This window comes from Podarcis filfolensis (genome assembly GCF_964270895.1).
Source record: "Podarcis filfolensis genome assembly, chromosome: 9".
Taxonomy (NCBI): Eukaryota; Metazoa; Chordata; class Lepidosauria; order Squamata; family Lacertidae; genus Podarcis; species Podarcis filfolensis.
This window is the reverse complement of record NC_139610.1, coordinates 17,965,200-17,984,890: the sequence shown is the minus strand read 5'-3', so window position 1 is coordinate 17,984,890 and position 19,691 is coordinate 17,965,200. Positions and strand designations below refer to the sequence as shown.

The following is a 19,691-nucleotide window of genomic DNA, read 5'->3' as shown; positions in this document are numbered from 1 at the left end:
GGTTACTAGATAACCAAGATTTTATCTATAATTCTATAGTAAATAGGAACTCATGGGGTGGGGAGGTACATTCTGCATTTATTTTATTTTGTAATCTGGAATGCAATCTGCTCCCTGACCCGGCCACAACTTTTGATTTGGGGAGGTGCGTGGCATTTTACAAACTGAGCCCCCAGTTACCATGCCGATAGACAGAAAACACATAGTCTGGCTCACATGGTGAAAAGGGCCTAAATCCTTTGCAAATTCCAAATTCGAATGTCTATAAATGTGCAGTGTTGAGATAAGTGAAACTAAAGCCGCTATGTTCTGCTACCTGAACAACACCCTGAGCAAACTCTTGCACAAATGGAAACACGACCAGAGCGGCAGAATCTTATCTATGAAGACTCTTGCAGAAGCTCCCATTCAAGGCTGTGTATATATTACATTTTCAAAGCACATTCAAAACACATTCTTTCCCACAGAGAATTCTGGGCACTTTAGTTCTCCCCTCATAGAGTTATAATTCCCAGCCATGCTTAACAAACTACAGTGCCCAGAATTCTTTGAGGGGGAAATGTGTTTCACAGGTGCTTTCAAATTATCATGTGAAGCGTATTTGCTGACCAGCGTGAGTAGCTATTTTCTTTCTGTCCATAGTCTTCTGGATCGGGGTCCTTCTCCAAATTCAGCATTACAACACTTTGGTGGTTGAGACAAAATAAAACTTACACTTCTATCATCATTCCTCCAGTCACATTTGTGACTGAATGTTAAATTTATATGTCAGGATAGCTCAGTTGATTAGAGCGTGATGCTGACACTGCCAAGGTTGCAGGTTCGATGCCTGTATGGGACAGCTGCATATTCAGGTTGGACGAAATCATCCTCAGGGTCACTTCCAACTCTATAAGGACTGCCCTATGTCCAAAATTTCCCAGACATAGCTAGAATACAACAGTTGGAAACAGCATCTGGGCAGAAATTGATTTAATGTCTGGGAAAATCCAGACATTCCATGTTGGAAGTCTAAATTTTGGTGAATTTCCTTAAAAATATCTCAATGACTTCATTTTTATTTTTTTAAAAGATTTGGGGGGGGGGGGGAAGAAGCTAAACAACTTGCTTAGCCTACCGCTGATTAATCTAGCCTTCCTTCACCCCACTTCAATTCTCTTTTCTCAATAGCAAGCATGGTTTAAATTTGAATTCCAACCATAATGTATCTCTTCAGAAACACTTTTACTCAGATTATGCGCTGCTTACCATGAACAGCAAATGCCACGATCCGTCTGTGGTTTTCCATCAAAAAGCATATGACACCAAGGAAATTCTTACAGCCTAATCCTATACATGTTTACTTGCTTGAAAATCTCATTGAATTCAACTCAGCTTCTGCCCAACCCAAGTCAGTGTAGCCTCAGTTCTCTACACTAACAGCAAAGTCATTATTTGAGTCCTGATCCTTATGTAGCCAAAACTGTGCCATCCACTCACAAAAGGAAGTATCAGTAGGACTGGTTTTGGAGAAAAAAATCTGTAGGAGAATAAACTGAAAGGGCAGGGGAAAACCCAAAATATTTCAGTGAGGGCTGAGAGTGTGCTCAGTGAGCAATAGAGGGCAGAGCATCTGTTGGGAGGGGAAACGGAAAATTGGGCTGCAAATGGAGTATCCTGGAAAGGAACGTGGCTAGCTGTCTGGAACCGAGGCTTAACAGGAACACTGCAAATTATTTAATGTAATGTGTCATTTCAAAGCAATCCTCAGCCTTGAACTCTTTTGTTGTAGGTTGCCCTGACCCTTGGTGACACCTGAGCTCTGAAGCTGAAGGCCACCGGAGGGTCATGACACCTCTGTCTTAGTAGGTCCACTGTGACACTGAAGAATGTTCAGGGAAGGTCAGCTTGCAGCTTTCAAACAGGGATTTGGGCTGGGTGTTCATCAGTATGCGGATGATACCCAGCTCTACCTGTCTTTTAAATCAGAACCAGTGAAGGCGGTGAAGGACCTGTGTGAGGGTCTGGAGGTGGTTGGAGGATTGATGGCAGCTAACAGATTGAGATTGAATCCTGACAAGACATAAGTACTGATTTTGGGGGACAGGAGTAAGGCAGGTGTGGAGGACTCCCTGGTCCTGAATGGGGTAACTGTGCCCCTGAAGGACCAGGCGTGTAGCCTGGGAGTCATTTTGGACTCACAGCTGTTCATGGAGGCGCAGGTCAATTCTGCGTCTACCAGCTCCAGTTGGTACACAGGCTGAGACCCTCCCTCCCTGCCGACTGTCTCGCCAGAGTGGTGCATGCTCTAGTTATCTCCTGCTTGGACTACTGCAATGCGCTCTACGTGGGACTACCTTTGAAGGTGACTCAGAAACTACAATTAATCCAGCTAGACTGGGGACTGGGAGTGGCCACCAGGACCATGTAACACCAGTCCTGAAAGACCTACATAGGCTCCCAGTCCGTTTCCAAGCACAATTCAAAGTGTTGGTGCTGACCTTTAAAGCCCTAAATGGCCTCGGCCCAGTATACCTGAAGGAGCATCTTCACCCCCATCGTTCAGCCCGGACATTGAGGTCCAGCTCCGAGGGCCTTCTGGCGGTTCCCTCCCTGCGAGAAGCGAGGTTACAGAGAACCAGGTAGAGGGCCTTCTCGGTAGTGGTGTCCGCCCTGTGGAATGCCCTCCTATCAGATGTCAAGGAAATAATCAACTACCTGACTTTTAGAAGACATCTGAAGGCAGCCCTGTTTAGGGAAGTTTTTAATGTTTGATGTTTTATCGTGTTTTTAATATTCTGTTGGGAGCCGCCCAGAGTAGCTGGGGAAACCGAGCCAGATGGGCAGGGTAAAAGTAATAAATTATTATTATTATTATTATTATTATTATTATTATTATTATTATTATTATTATTACTACTACTACTACTACTACTACTACCTGGAGATGCCCACCATGTTTCTTATGGAGATAATAACATTCCATAAGAGAAGAGACTGTAGTCATTAATTGACTGGCTTCCACTGCTAGCAACATGTATGTCTCCAAGTTTATTACTTTGTGACAAATGGTTAGTTAACAACTGTCTGGGAAGGGCGCGATATCAGTAGTACAATGGGCATCATAATCCTTGTGTTTTCTCTATGGGGTTCTTGCATATCTTGTGACAAATGACAGGTAAATCATTCCTTGATTTTAGGGCATATACTTGAATAAAGTAAAGATTCCTTTATCTTATTATTTTTGCACAGCTCCTATGAACATGCATTTTAACCCAGAGACATTCACAATCTTACATTCGGCGTCTCTCTTTCCTGGTTAAACAAAACGAGTATTCCTAATACAATTATTAGCAGAATGTGGCTCAGTAGTAGAAGGTCCTTGGTTGGATCTCTGGGATACGACTCCTGCCTGAAATTGTGAGCGGCCACTATTGGTCTGACTTGCAATAAGGCAGCTTCTTATGTTCCTACCTTGCCCTGAAAGAAAGTAAGACGGGGGAAAGTCCAGCTGACTCATTCAACTTATGTTGGTGAAACAATTCTTATCTGCCTTTGTTGACAGGTGGAGGGAACCCCACCAACTGACTCCAAACGGAGGTCAAAACATGAGAGTTTGCTATAAAAATAGAGCACATCGTGTTCTTTAATTTCTGCCAAATGGAGGAAAACCTGGCACCTGCACTTCTTTTGTTTTGAGAGCAAAAGTGTAAATCAGATTTTAAAAAAGTCAGCAGCAAAACCTGTTTTAAGTATCATGGAAGGCTTAGAGGGCGCACCAGTCAGGAAGATGGACAATAACTTTCTGTATCACAAGCAAGAGCACAATAGATACAGAAAACAAAGTCCAGTGCCATCTAGTGACTAAACGATATAATGACGCTATCCACATAATGTATCCACTCTTTCTCTCCAAGTGACACTCAACCTAAAAAGGTTGGGCTGAACCTGAACCTCCTACTGATTCAGATATTTAAACACTACATTGGATCGGCTCCTTTTCATGCTTGTTTTAGGAGATCACTGGACAAAATTTCAAGGCCTTGCTTTCTGCTGGATAAATGGGACTTGTAACTCTGTGTGTTAGTCCAAAATCAAGTGCCAAATGATCAGCTCCTAAGAACATCTACTGCTGTTGGCTCCTACAGTGGTGGTGGCATCCAGAATTTGGCTGATTTCCTCCTTTCCATTCTACTATATCATGTGCTGCTTCCCCCGCCTTAAACTCTCTCTCTCTCTCTCTCTCTCTCTCTCTCTCTCTCTCTCTCTCTCTCTCACACCCAGTGTACCTGAGAGTTGCTCCACACATATCGGACCACCACCTGATGACTTACAGTTGAACAGAACAAGGTGACATTAACATTCTGTGTTTAAATGTGTGGAACATTGCAATTTCAGGACAAAAAGACATTTAGTTTAAAATTAATTCAAGGCAAGGTGCAACCTTTGGATTTTTGTGAAGTGTGGTGGGATTTTATACAATATGCTAATAATAATAAATTAAATGTATTGATTCCAGAAGCAAATAAGAATGTTTGGCTACCATGAGAATGTCAGAATATAATTTCGATGTTTATGGATACGATATATCTTATTCAAATGTCAATTTACTTTAACCTTGTTTACGGTCCTGATGATTACGCCATGATATTAGTTTATGAGTATCACAGCAGAGCTATGGTGAAAAATAATAAAAATTACAAGAAAAGAAGTAAAAATGTGAAATGCCTGAAAACTGATAAAAATATTGGAGAGGGGGACATTCTGGCTATGTTTGGTTTGTGATGCTCAGTTATTCAATCAGGTCATCATTTGATGTTGCAACGTGCAGGTATGGACCAACCCTCTCCAAACTCCTCCCCTTGCCTTCACTCATTGTTGAGCCTCTGTCTAGGAAAATGTCTAAGACAGGTTTGGCAATAGCCACTTATGAAAGAACCACTTCAAGGGAACTCAGATTTTAAGGACCCTTTTTGCTAGGGCTAATGGAAATTGTAGTCCAAAAGCCCTGGAAGGCACCAAGTTTGCAACGGCTAACCTAGTTACTTTTTGTGGGCTGAATTGCAAAATGATTGTGTGTGTGGAATTGTAGACAAGCCCTAAGTTACCACAAGAAAGACCAATGGATATTATTTTGATCATTCTGTCAAGGGATGCTTTTCTCAAATGATGCAGTTGTGGTGGGGGCTGCACTTTTCTTCTAATACCCCTTCCCCCAAATTATGCAGAGTATTTCTGTGTACAAATTTTAGGGCCTGATCCGCAGCTGGAATAAGAGCTCTGATTTCACTAAACGATAACTAAGTCAACAGAAAGAAGCTAACTTCTGTTGGATATATAATTCAGCTAAGGGAGGGGTAGCTACCCTAGTTCAATTCTAATAAACAGCTGTAAGCAGAATTGGCTTGACGTCATTCTTCAGGTCTTCAATATTGACATAAAGGATATTTCTCTTCAGACAATTAAAAAATACTTGGTAACATTGTTTGTTCAGTATAGTGGCTACTATTTGAAGTGTGATTGTATCAGGTTCGGCTGCATTATTTAATTATTCTCTATGTTTGATTGCTTCATCAAGCTACAATTTGTCAGATTTAGGACTATTTAATATGTGTTTCTTTTAGGGCAATCAGATAATATCAGCATATGCAGGCAATCCTTATGGTCCAAGGCAAACAATCATGAAAGGAAGTGCAAGGGTTTTTTTGGGGGGGGGGTTGGCAGACAAGCTGTTATTAAGGCTACAGTCCAACCAGGCTTCAAGTGCTGTAAACATATTTTGATTTGAATGGGAATATACTGTGCCATCATAAGCATTGCTCAAAACATAACACTTACTGAATTTGATTCAGTCCCTAGTCAGGGATTGCAGATTAAGAGACACATGCTTGACTTCCTCAATGAAATTTATGGTACTGAAAGAGTCATATTTAACTAAATTCGTCTCAGAGCAGCAGACCCACTGAAATTAATGGGCCCAAATTTATTCATATATATCCAATAACTTCAATGGGTCTTCTCTGAGTAGGACTGGCATTGGCTACAACCCAATAAGTCCTTAATTTATGGGGGACCAGAGCTCAGTGGTTGGCAACATGGTTCAACTTCCAACATCTCCAATTAAAAAGGATAGGGTGAAATGCAATGGGAAAGACCCTAGCTGTCAGTCAAACAACTGATCTAGCTGGTATAAGGCAGCTTCAAGATCCACGACTGGAACATGGCCAAATTTGCTGCTTCTTTTTACTTTTAATAAAACAAGTGTTGAAATCATTACATGGACAAAGACAAGGGGCAGCACGTTTGTTTCTGCCCAGGCTTTTAACCTGCATCAAGAATACTGATTATCGCAAGCATTGCTCTCAGCTTTGAAGTCATTGTATAAATATTATACTGGCTCTCCAGCGGCAGTGAAACTTAAATCTGTGACAGTGAAATCTCTCTGTACTGTACCTTGATCAGATTATGTCCTACCAGAGGGACAATGCTTTCTTCCTTCTCTCCGGGTGCATGGATCCCTGTGCCATACCCGTGCCAAGCAACTAGATAAGGATTGTGGATCGTAATCCAGTACTTGACTCGATCGCCAAAAGCTTGGAAGCAAAAAGTCGCGTAGTCATCGAAAACACCGATTAGGGATTCGTTTTTCCACCCCCCATATCTCTCGTACAGAATCCAGGGCAAATCCCAGTGGTAAAGGGTGACCACAGGCTCAATATGCCTATGAACCAGAGCATCTAGCAGACTGTTGTAGTATTGAAGTCCCTTTTCATTGACAGCTGTCACAGTCCCGGTGGGGAAGAGCCGTGGCCATGAAATTGAAAAGTGGTAAGAAGAAACTCCCAAAAATTCCAGAGCTGCTAAATCTTTCTGCCAAAAAATGTAGCTGTCACTGGAGTCATCTGTCCTGGAGTCATCTGTCCTGGAACCAGCTCTCAGCTCTGAATGGGTGAACTGTTCCCATATCGACGGTCCCCTTCCATCTTTCCTTTGGGCACCCTCCACCTGAAAAGCGCTGGTCCCCACACCCCAGAAGAACTTTTTGGGGAATGTGTCCTGCAGAAACATCTGGGTTTCATTCACAAAACTTGAACTGGACTCTTTCCCCCACACAGATCTTCCATCGTTGTCAAGCCCAGCAACTGTCGGTATAAAAATGAATGCCCACAAGGCTAGGGATCCTTTCAGCTGCTGCATAAACATTGCGCCTTTCTGGAGTGTACGCTAAAAGTCACATTTTCTTTTTGGCGGCGCCTGGAAATGCATCCATTCCCCGGGATCCCTGCTGCATAGCTTGTCTTCATTTGCCACAAAACTGCTGGAGTGTCTTATCAAAGCTTCAGCAGGGGGGAAAAGCAAGCTTGTGACTGTAAAAACCCTGTTAATGATTAGCTTGGCATTGCAAGACTTAGGATGGGTCACGAAAAAGCAACATAATCCCAGGGAGATCACCTTCTCATGACCACTAGGACACCTGAGGGAGATTCTTTTTTTGCCGCAGAAAAAAAAGAGGTTCGGATCACGAAGGCTTCTCTCCATCAATGCCTAGTTGTTCTGAATGTCTGAAACGGCAGTCTTGGCAGCTGTCTGTCAGAGGATGCTAGTGGCTGATCCAATTACATTTAAAGGGAATAGAAACAAATTGCCTTTTTGACACAATTACCCACATGCAGAAAACATGCTGCCACTGCTTAATCAAATAAACGGTAATTAATAGGAGGAAAGGCCAACCAGAATTGTCTTCAGAAGCCCCTGCAGCTACACGAGGATTTGTGAAAGGCTAGATAGTTTATGGCAGCATGAGCTTTTATAGGTAAGAACTCTGCATACCCTTCAACGTTTCTCTGATGCGCAAATATAGGATGTTGGACACCTGGCTTGACAGAATACACGTGAAAAGGATCTAGGGGTTCTAGTAGACCACAAGCTTGGCATGGGTTAGCAGAGTGATGCAGCAGCAAAAAAAGGCTAATGCTATTCTAGGCTGTATCAATAGAAATATAGGGTCCGGAACAAGGAAAATAAATAGTAGTACTGCTCTATTATTTCATTATCAGACCCCACCAAATCTACAATTGTATGATTCTATGACATAGGACCCAAATATCTGAAGAAGAAGAAGAAGAAGAAGAAGAAGAGGAGGAGGAGTTTGGATTTGATATCCCACTTTATCACTACCCTAAGGAGTCTCAAAGCGGCTAACATTCTCCTTTCCCTTCCTCCCCCACAACAAACACTCTGTGAGGTGAGTGGGGCTGAGAGACTTCAGAGAAGTGTGACTGGCCCAAGGTCACCCAGCAGCTGCATGTGGAGGAGCGAGGAATCGAACCCAGTTCACCAGATTACGAGTCTACCGCTCTTAACCACTACACCACACTGGCTCTCTCATCTGCTAGTTCAAACCTTATAATCTACAGAGGGTGAGACCCTGCTCATGTCCCATCAGCTATTATGTATTATGCAATGATCTGAGATTGGGTCTTCTCTGCCATGGTCCTGCCATGTGAAAATATGGTCCTCTTCTTCATTGACAACTCAAGACATCTTTCTTTAGGCAGAGGAGGAGTGTAGTTGTAGTTAAGAATGTTTTGATAAAGTACTGGTATTTGCTGTATTTGGTTTTATGCTTCTGCTTACTGGTTTCAACGTACTGTATTTGAAATATACTCAGAGTTGAGTGTTGATTTCATGCTCTTTATTTCAGCTCATGGTAAACAGTGAGAGTGCATTCCCCCAAAACTTCTGGCTCTATATACAGTACTGTACTTCGGGTTAAGAACTTAATTCGTTCTGGAGGTCCGTTCTTAACCTGAAACTGTTCTTAACCTGAGGTACCACTTTAGCTAATGGGGCCTCCCGCTGCCGCTGCACGATTTCTGTTCTCATCCTGAAGCAAAGTTCTTAACCTGAGGTACTATTTCTGGGTTAGCGGAGTCTGTAACTTGAAGCGTCTGTAACCTGAAGCATCTGTAACCCGAGGAACCACTGTACATTATTTACACAATGGGTCCCGTGTGATTGGCTGATTCACTTCCTCCTGGAGCCGGATTGGCAGCTCCTGCAGACCAATCAGGTTGCTGCCTTCTAGGATCCTACCTGCCTATTGTTCTAGGAACCAAGCTCAGTACATAACAGTATTTCAGGTATTTTGTATGACTGTAGTATAAAGGCCTGGGATCCTGTGGTATGAATTCAGCTAGCGCAGAATTCTAGTGCAGCAGGTTGCTCACCATGGCAAGACGGTGGTTGTTCTGATTTTTTACTATGTGTTTTGTGGTTTGTATATTGTAATTTTATCTTGTGAACCGCCTTGAGATCTATGGAGGATGAGTGGTATACAAATTTAATAAATAACAATAATGAAGGCTGGATTAGAAATGTTATTAATCACAGTGACCCTGCTTGTAAATAAGGGATTTTGTGGGATTGTTCTGGATGATACTTTACAGATATCAAATAGAGATCAAACCAAATAGAAAGGCAATAACCATACAGGTGGTTTTACATGCTCTTGTCTTAGAAACATCATTGAGTGTGTAAATTCTGTGCACGGCTGCAGTTAGGAGGATTTAGCATGAAACAGGCATCACAAATCTTACCAGCATTTCCTTCCCTATCTTCATTAGCATCCCTTATATGAAGGAAACGAACATATACAAGAATAAGAATATTGTTCCCAGCAATAGCGTATTTCTCAGCAGGGATTTAAAAAAAAACCACAAAATGATATAGGAACTGGTCAATAAAAAAAGAGGAATAAAAAAGCAATATCCTGTATTTACAATTAGATTAAATAGACACTTTTATACGTGGCTGGAACATAACTATCAGTTGACAAGGACTCCAAATATGAGATTAAGGGGAGCCAATCTATGTGCCATAACTTTCCCCCTTTACTTCCCATATTTTTTTCATCATTGTTGTTCAGTTAGTTGGTTGTTGAGTGGAATTCTAGGACCTTGATATGCAAAGTTTTGTTGTGGTATATACTCATTTCCTCTTTCTTAACCTGCCAGTGCTTTAATTCTAGACTGAAATGCACGGGGGCTCATTGTAAGCCTGCAACTTCTATGCTTGATCTTAGCAAAAAGACCAGGTCTAACATGTTCCAGCTATCACCATTTACTAGATACAGTTCCACTTTCTGGTGAATTACTGTCCCTACATTTTCTTCTAGGGTGCCTTTAAAAATGCTAGTGCATGCTAGAGTAGCTATGTATCAGCTCACTGCCTCAGGTCTCTAGAAATTCAACATTTGAAGCAGTGTGAATGCATCTTAGCTCAAGTGAATATGCAAGCGAATAAAGAGCTCTGCTGAATTTGTCCCAAAGTCCCTCAGATCCTGTATTCCATTTTCCATAACAGCCAGATGCAGATTCTACAAAGCTTCTAAGCATGGCATGCAGGCACAAGACTTCCTCTTTTGTTTGTGCCTACTATTCAGAAATTGATTCCAGATGGCTTATTTACGGAAGCTTCATGCTGATTTATTTGGGGGCGAGGTTATTTGACAATGAGTTAAGCATTATCCCAGACTTCGCAGTGCGTTTTGCTTGCCACTCTCCTTATTGCAAAAAGTCTGATCTTTTGGAGAAGCAGGGCTTGCTGTGCAAGAGCATTAAATCAACTTTAATTGTGCAACCTGAATTTGCCGGTATGTGATTAAATCCCACCTGAAAATAGCATGTCTGGACGCACACAAAGCCTTTTTGTGGACAGTGTCATTATATAAGTTTAGCCACAAAGTGTCACTGAACTTAGCTGTATCTCGGGTTCAGCGTTTTCTGTTGCTGGTCTGTTTTGTTTAAGATTTGTGTCCCCCTTAAACTTTGGATGACAGACTATTATTTAAGGCACCTGCGCATCCTGGTGCTTTATACAATGCAGCTGGTGAGGTTAAGGCTCCATCTGCACTACACATTTAAATCTTTTGCCAGAGAATCCTGGGAAATGTAGTTTGTTAAGGGTTCTGAAAGTTAGAAGGCCCTTATTCCCCTCTAAGAGCTACATTTTCCAGAGTGATTTAACGGTATGTCCCTCTTCCCTAGGAACTGCAAGTTTGTGAGGTGTATAGGGGTCTCCTATCAAGTCTCAGCTCCTTTAACAAACTACAACTCCCAGGATTCTTTGGGGGGAAATCATGACTGCTTAAAATGGCATGATACTGCTTTAAGCGCAGATGAAACGTAATTTTAAACCTTTATGTTAGCTACAATACTTGAAGTTGGATGGTTAGGCTAGACAGTTATATCCACTGATAAAAAGTGGGATGGTTTTAGGTTGGCCTGAAAAGTGGTAAGGCATTCCAACTCACTTCCAAACAAAAATGCCAACATACCTTCCTAAGCCATTAAGGAGTTCCTCAGGAAGTGACCTTTGGTCTATGATTTATATACTTATTTAGAATATATATTAGCGTATCATCAGCCAAGGCTCTCAGAGCAGTGTACAAAGATACACCAATAAAATACAATAAAGTAACCAACAATAAAAACATCACTTTTTCTTTTCTTTTTTCCAAGCAATCATACTCAACTGTCCGTTTTAATCCATTAAACGATTGAGAGTATTTTCTGCTAAGCCAGGAGTGCAAAACGTAAGATCTATGAGCGTTTAAATCAGTCCTTTATGGACCTGCTCGTTTTCAATAATCTATGTCTGAATATTCAAAAATGGAATACAGTATCTGAATATTCAAACTGCAGAATTATGATTCTTGATGTCCTAACTAGTGAATCATTTTCAAAGACAGGAAACGGAATGATAGGACAATAAAGGAAACCAGGCAGTACTTTGTCCAGGGCCGTCTTAAGCATATCCGGCGTCGTGGTGCAAACCCACCCCCACCCCCCGTTTCCCAGAGTTGTCAACCCTTTTTTTAGGGAGGGAACACCAGCAGCAGCGGAGGAAACCTCTTGGGACAGGACGGCGCTGCCGGCGATGTGCCCAGCTTTGCAGGGCTGGAGGAGGCGGGCAGTGGCTGGAGGGCGACTCTGGCAGGGAAGAGGCGGAGGCGGGCGAGGGCAGCGAGTGGGCCGAGGGAGCCAGCCCCATGGAGATCGGTGGCGCCTGATGCGCGGCTCGAAGATGAAGATGGCTAGCAGGAGGGGTGCCGCGCACGCCTGTGCCTCAACCCGTTGGGCAAGTGAGCATGCAGAGCAAGTAGGCCTGTGCCAAGCGAGCACGTGTGCCGCTCCTGCCGAGCGTTGGCTCGGTTTTTTCCCTTTTAGCCTTCTGACACCCCGCAGAATTCAGTTCCTGCAGACTAAAAGGGAAAACAACCGAGCCAACGCTTGGTGGGAGCAGCACATGCACCCTTGCTCACTCGGTGCGCTCGTTCCGTGTTCCCCAGACTCTCGCCTGGCGTCCTCTGGAACTTGGCACCCTGCACCACTAGCGTTTATGGGTAAGACGGCCCTGACTTTGTCCTTGGGGCTGCCTTCTCCGCGTCTGGGTGTCGTCGCAGCTGGGAAACCAGATATACACGCCATGACAACTGTTAAGACACTTATTGAGCATAAACACAGAGGCGTACCTAACTTTTATTTATTTGTTTTGAAAAGCTATCGGATTTTGTGTGTGTGTGTGTGTGTGTGTGAGATTCCCATAGATGAGGTGGGACTCTCCATCCTTGGATGGATTTTCAGCAGAGGTGTGGGGGAGGAAGCACCTGCTATTTAATGACCTAGCTGAAATTCTTGCATTGCAGGGGGTTGAGCTAGATGACCCACAGGGACCCTTCAGACTCTGATTATTCTATGTGTACGCATAAACACGCGCGTGGCCAAGATCCAGCCAAAACGAAGCGCTGATTTCAGAGCTAAGTACACGCTTAAATCTTAAATCCAGACTGCTGCTACTCTGAGGGCGGGGAGCGAAGTCGGGATCCAAGGGAGCTTCGTCAGCGCGCGTTCGCTTAGACCCGCCGGGCCCCATTTGCGCGGGAATCTACTCAGGCGAACGCCTCTCCCCTCTCCCGCGCTGCTGCTCCTCCTCCTCCTCCTCCTCCCCCCCCCGCCCCGCCCGTGACGCCATCACCCCGCGCGCGCCTGCGCACTCGGACCCCGCCTTCGCGCATTGGCGCGAAGCTGGCGGTTGGGGATGGAGCGCGGGTCGGTTGGCCCGCCGCCAACGGCATAAACCGACGTCGCGGGAGGCGGTTCGGCAGTCGGCGCCGGGCGTAGGCATGGTGAGCGCGAGCGGGGTAGCCCGGCCCTTCTGGGAGGAAACCTCTCGGGGGGCCGAGGCGGGAGGTCGCGGGTGGGACTCCTCCTTGTGCTCCATGAGGGCGAGAAACTTGATGAGGCGGTGCATGCGAGGGATTGATACGAAATGACCTCTTTTCCCTCGCTTGCCTAAGCCCTATACTCCAACCCCAATGCCCCATCCCCTCCCCAAACCTTATTCTGCTATTAGAGAGTGACGGGGGGGGGGGAGGTAGGACATAATTATTGCAAATTACTTCAGAGAGGGAGGCTTAAGAAAAAAAATTGGGGTGTGTGTGTGTGTGTGTGCGGAATTCAAACACGCTAGATGCTACTGTTATGTATCCTGTGAAAGTGAATGTATTGTTGCACAACTTGGATACCTTTTTGGCAATTTTTAATGCTATAACCCACCCTGAGCATTAAATAAAATAATTAAAGTGATGGTCTATTCCCACATGGCTTGCTTTGAAGTCTAAGGAACATAGTTTCTTAGTAGTTGACAGCTTTCGAATAGTGTCATATAACTGAATTAGTTTTCTAAAATGTATGACATCAACTTAAAAGGCAGTTTTAAAAGATGTCCCCAGCCATTCTTCCCTTAACGTTTGTGAACTTTCACACCAGTGCCTGCAGGTGTGACTCAGGCTTGTTCTGATGACTTAATAACACCTCTGTGTTCCACCTGCAAATTTCTGTATATGAGGTTGCTGTTAAAGAGACATCCACAGAGGCTTAAATTTCATAATTTTAAATCTAAGGTATAGGGGTTTTCTTGTTGGGATTAAATTAGGAATAGGAGCCTTTAGTTCAGAGCTGCTTATTTTTGCTGTTGAAAAACTTCCTCATCAGTGTGTGAGGGTTGAATTTTGCCTACAGCAGCCCTGCAACATATGTAGAGAAATGCTTCAGTGCCTTTATCTTCCTGTTTACACTGCTTTTCAAACTGGTTGGTACACAGGTGGTTTTGGTGAGAGCAGCTGCTTGCCATCAAGTTCAACAGACAGATTTTGTTTTTAGATAGTTTCTTCCCTGGCATCTTATCTGATTTAATCAGTTTCATTTGGGTAAAATATACTCCTCTTTGCGGCTGAAAAGTCTAGAAACAGTTACAAGTATCTTTTGAAAGTTTGAATGCATTTAGCTTTAAGTTTAGAATGAACAGTTGTTGCTCTTTGGGTGTTAGCTTGAAAAAAGTGTGCATCTAGGTACAGTCTGAATAAAATGACTCATGTAGCATCTTGCCATCAGCTGTTCAGGAAGCAATTTTCTAATCACAGATTAGCAGCAATTACCTGATACCGCCCTGGGTTGAGAGGGATAGGGCAAGGACACCAACCTGTAGTCCGTGCTTGTAAAAGTGGCTCAGATTAGGTCTTCAATTAGACATGCATTTAGGAGCAAGTTCTATTGAACCCAGTGGGAATTAACTTCTGAGTAACTGCAAAGTCCCAGATTATACAGGGTGCCCTCAGTATGTAAAACATTGCGGGTAAAGGCTTTCCAACTTTTGTGGCTACCATTATGAGTCTGGCACTCTTTAGGGCAGGACTGGAGAATCTTTGGACCTCCATGTGTTGTTGGACTACAACTCCCATAATGTTTGACTATTAACTATGTTGACTGGGGCAAGGAGTTAATAATACAGTATCTAGAAGGCCACATGTTCCCTCTTCTTGCTTTAGAAAATTATTGAATTCACAAACATAAGTTAGAGTCACAATGTTTTGGACAACTAGGTCTCTCTATAATACTGTTTCATTTAGTTAACAGATTTGTTGTAAAAAAAAGAAGGCTCATTGTAACCTCTCTAATGTCATGTTTACAACAGCCATGTGAGTTGAGGTGCTGCTCAAGCTACCACTGGCTCCTGAGCCATTCAGGGATTTGAATATGGGGCAAACTCCAACAATTTTCCATTTACTCAGTGGCATTCTTACTCAGATTTCACATGTGCCACCTTGATAGTCTTTTTAATACATTTTTTAAAAAATAAAATCTTATTTTAAACACTGTGTTATCTGACTTCTCCTTTTAAAATCTTGGTTGGCAAATCCAGACTTGTACCTTGAAATTTTTGAAGATGACAGACCCTTAAATTATACCTCACCTTTTTAACTGTTTCACTTTTATTAGGATATCCGGAAATTCTTTGGAGCAGTAATTCCTAGAAATAAACAAGAATGTGACACTACCAGAAAGAATGAGAAACCCCAAAATAAGGAGGGGGCTTCAGGTGAAAAGTCAAAATTGAAGGAAATCAAGGTGGGTATATGCTGTTCAGATATATAGGCCTGTTACAGCTTTGTCATATGCTTTTATCTTTACTTCTTTGCTAGTGTTCCTGTTCTTAGTTTACCTGTGGCTTTGACAATGATTGCTTGAATCACCCTTCATTAAAAAAAATAAATCACTCCAGAATTCAGAGACCATCTCATGTCACTTTTTGTTTTTAATTTGTTGATGTATGTGACAGTCCCTTGATCCAACAATGAACTTTATTGGGCTGTCTCTCTTAAGGTAGTACTTGGTAAACAAGATTTAATGTTGGGAGAATTGTTTGGATGAGTAACTAACAAACCATTTCAACTAGGTGAAGAATTCATCTCGTGGAGAGGATTCTGGGCACAAACAGGTGAACAAGAAAAAGAGGATAATCTATGATTCAGGTAAGAGTTATGACTTCTGTTGCTATGCTTTTTCCATCTTTGAGATAACTTTCCTCTGCTAGAGATTCTTTTGAGAGAGGCTTACAAAATCTTGGCACGTGTCGTCTCCCAAATGAAATAATTTTCAGTCATAAATTAGGCAAAATGTGTGTCTACAGTGATGGTATCTATTACGACCCTTAGGTCACATGGTGAATATTGCTATTCCATAGCATAGAGTTAATGTTTAGGGCTGTAATCCTAACCCCATTTACAGTGAGGGGGAAAAGTATTTGATCCCCTGCTAAGTTTGCCTGTTTGCCCTCTGACGAAGAAATAACCTACCGTTAAAATTATGGACTGGTCTATTGTAGCTGTGAGAGACAGAATAACAACAGGAAAAACCTCCGGAAACCCAGAAGACAAAAGTCAGAGATAGATGTGCATTATAATGAGTGAAATAAGTATTTGATCCCTTTGCAAAAGATGACTTAGTACTTGGTGGCAAGACCCTTGTTGGCAATTACAGAGGTCAGACATTTCTTGTAGGTGACCACCAGGTTTGCACACATCTCAGGAGGTATTTTGTCCCACTCCTCTTTGCATATCCTCTCCAAGTCAGCAAGATTTCGAGGCTGATGTGTAGCTACTCGAACCTTCAGCTCCCTCCACAGATTTTTGATGGGATTAAGGTCTGAAGACTGGCTAGGCCACTCCAGGACCTTAATGTGCTGCTTCTTGAGCCACTCCTTTGTTGCCTTGGCCGTGTGTTTTGCATCATTGTCATGCTGGAATACCCATCCTCGACCCATTTTCAGTGCCCTGGCTGAGGGAAGGAGGTGCTCACCCAAGATTTGACGATACATGGTCCCGTCCATCGTCCCTTTGATGCAGTGAAGGTGTCCTGTCCCCTTAGCAGAAAAACACCCCCAGAGCATAATATGTTCCCCTCCATGTTTGACGGTGGGGATGATGTTCTTGGGGTCATAGGCAGCATTCCTCCTCCAAACACGGCTAGTTGAGTTTATGCCAAAGAGCTTGATTTTGGTCTCATCTGACCACAACACTTTCACCCAGTTCTCTTCTGGGTAATTCAGATGTGCATTGGCAAACTGCAGACAGGTCTGTACACGTGCTGTCTTGAGCAAGGGGACCTTGCGGGCTCTGCAAGATCTCAGTCCTTCACGGCGTAGTGTGTTACCAACTGTTTTCATGGTGACTATGGTCCCAGCTGCTCTGAGATCATTGACAAATTCCCCCATGTGGTTCTGGGCTGCTTCATCACTGTTCTCATGATCATTGCAACTCCACGAAATGAGATCTTGCATGGAGCCGCAGACCAAGGGAGGTTGACAGTTATTTTGTGTTTCTTCCATTTGCGAATTATTGCACCAACCGTTGTCACCTTCTCACCAAGCTGCTTGGCAATAGTCTTGTAGCCCAGTCCAGCCTTGTGCCGGTCTACAGTCTTGTCCCTGACATTCTTGGACAGCTCTTTGGTCTTGATCATGGTGGTTACAGTACTTTGGAATCTGCTGGATTGATTGCTTCTGTCGACAGGTGTCTTTTGTACAGGTAATGTAACGAGCTGGGATTACAGGTAAGACCTCTCCCTTACAGCAGGTGCTTCTAATCTCAGCTCGTTACATACAGTGAAGATACCAGGTAGCCTGATATCTGGCTGCTTGATAGGGGATCAGATATTTATTTAACTCATTATAATGCACATCAATCGCTGACTTTTGTCTTCTGGTTTCTGGGGGTTTTCCTGTTGCTATTCTGTCTCTCACAACTACAATAAACCTACCATTAAAATTATGGACTGGTCATTTCTTCGTCAGAGGGCAAATGGGCAAATTTAGCAGGGGATCAAATACTTTCCCCCCCTCACTGTACCTAGGAATAAGCTCCACTGAATTCAGTAGGATTTACTTCTGAGTAGACATGGTTAGGATTGCATTCTTAGGCTTGTATAGCTGCCTCTTTTATATGAACAGCTGAGCATTATATTTGGCTGTTGTCCCATTCAGCCCAGTATTGCCCAGTTTAACTGACAATGCCTCTCCAAGCCCTTGGGCAGAGGTCTTTCTCAGCCCTGTTACCAACTTCTTACATGCACTCAGATTTAATTTTTTAAACAATAAATAAACAAATTCACTCCAAATAGTTTGTGCAGCTTTTTTGTGGACTGGACCTCCATCAACTGACTGAGTAGAATCGTTCTTAAAGGCTGTTAAAACACTACAAAAAGGTGACAGGCTTCTTAGATATTTCTTTTTTACTGTTTGCTGAAGCATATTTCTTCTGTGGGTGAAGAAATTGCACAAGTTTGCTTCAATGTAAATGCAAAACCTGGCCTGCTATATGTTATTTCTCCTATCCCTGTGGGCCAATTTTGGCAAGTTGGTGGGACCTGCTTGCAAAGCAACCATTAGGAGCCCACTTGAAGCTCCTAGTTGCTCTTTTGGAGTCACGTCCTGGCCTGCACCTAATGTCACATAGGTGATTTGGGAAAATGACCTCGTGGGGCAAGTTGGGATTATGCTGGACCTACTTAGGCCTGCAGATCAGAGGTTCCTTGTCTCTGAATTAGAAGGGAGCTTTAGTCAGAATCTCAAGTGAATGCAGAATCGCTGTTCTCTTCTTTGGATGTTTTCCTCTTTAGATGGATATGGCAGAATTAAATGATAGCACTGTGCTAAATTGCAGATTCTGAAGAGGAGGTCCAGGTGGTGAAGAAATCTAAGAAGCCACCAGATAGAAAACAGTCTTCAAGACCTGATGTGATTCTAAAGAAGGACCCTGTTGTTTATGTTTCAGAGACAGGTAATGAATTCAGCCTGAAGGCAGCTCATGTGGGGTTTGCGCTGTACTAAAAATGCTTATGTAAAAAGAAGGCTTTTAAAAGTTCATGGAAGCAATGCAAAAATAAACTTGCCTCTACACTATGATATTATTGTACTTTAACCTGCCCAAGAAACATATACCCAGTTTGTTTACTTACAGATTTTTCTCTTTCAAATTATTGACTGTGACCAAAACATGCCAGAATTCTCAAACTTTACATTTAAAGCAGTGGCAGTCATGACCACCCCCCAAAAAATTCTGGGTACTGTAGTTTGTTAATAGAGTTGATGGGGTACCCCTATTCCCCACAGAGAGCTACAATTCGCAGAGTGGTTTAACTGTCAGTCCCTCTTGCTTGGGAACTATGGGAATTGTAGCTCTGTAAGGAGAATGGGGTACTCAGCACTCTTAACAAACTTCAGTTGCCAGGATTCTCTGGTGAGAGCCATGATTGCTTAAAGTATGCTTTAAATGCATAGGGTGGATAGGGTCTAGGTCATTTGTGGTCTAAAAGAGGGTTAATTTTTTTAAGTATGAAAACATTTTATACTTTGTACAGTAAACCAGGTTGAATGGTTGTTTATGGCTCTAGTATAATTATTCAAACAAAGAACTGCATGGTTTTGTAACAACATGCAGTTTTCTATATTTTTAGCAGAACACCCTTTTTTGGAATGAGTGTTAAACACTCTGGGGTGTAATGTCAGACAAGCTAAATGACAGGTGGATAAATCTGCACCAGGAATGGGAATAATAAGGTTGATGAAAAACTGACTATTTTTGATGACTGAAACTGAAAATTAATTTCCATTCTCATTGAGCTTTGGACTGAAGGGTTTTGAAATTTTCATGATGTATGTTCTCTTTAGACTTGTGTGTGTTTATAACTATATATCTATAGAATGTCCTTGGGGATGTGCCCAGGAGTAAGGCAACCAGAGGTGTTCTGCATTAGGTAACCTGAGTGGTGTAGTTAAAGATTTCTGCATGTGACGTGCCAGAAAACATTTGG

General features: G+C 42.9%; 2 protein-coding genes across 4 annotated transcripts in view; one reads left to right on the top strand and one right to left on the bottom strand.

Moving 5' to 3' along the window:
• KLB (klotho beta) overlaps positions 1-8,689 on the bottom strand; it is a 30,007-nt gene extending 21,318 nt beyond the window's left edge. The window contains exons 1-2 of one of the 2 annotated variants that reach the window (XM_083630194.1): positions 8,347-8,689; positions 6,433-8,086 (exon numbers count right to left, since the gene is read on the bottom strand). In XM_083630194.1, the coding sequence (XP_083486320.1) occupies positions 6,433-7,182 (750 nt within the window). In that variant the 5' untranslated portion in view covers positions 7,183-8,086; positions 8,347-8,689. Of the gene's footprint in view, positions 1-6,432; positions 8,100-8,346 lie in introns of those variants that run through there. The other variant, XM_083630195.1, reaches the window with a different exon arrangement.
• A 4,328-nt stretch (positions 8,690-13,017) lies between these two features.
• RFC1 (replication factor C subunit 1) overlaps positions 13,018-19,691 on the top strand; it is a 37,290-nt gene continuing 30,616 nt past the window's right edge. For both annotated transcript variants that reach the window (XM_083630170.1, XM_083630169.1), the window contains exons 1-4: positions 13,018-13,168; positions 15,321-15,449; positions 15,778-15,853; positions 18,542-18,658. In XM_083630170.1, coding sequence (XP_083486296.1) covers positions 13,166-13,168; positions 15,321-15,449; positions 15,778-15,853; positions 18,542-18,658 — 325 coding nt within the window. In that variant the 5' untranslated portion in view covers positions 13,018-13,165. The remainder of the gene's footprint in view (positions 13,169-15,320; positions 15,450-15,777; positions 15,854-18,541; positions 18,659-19,691) is intronic.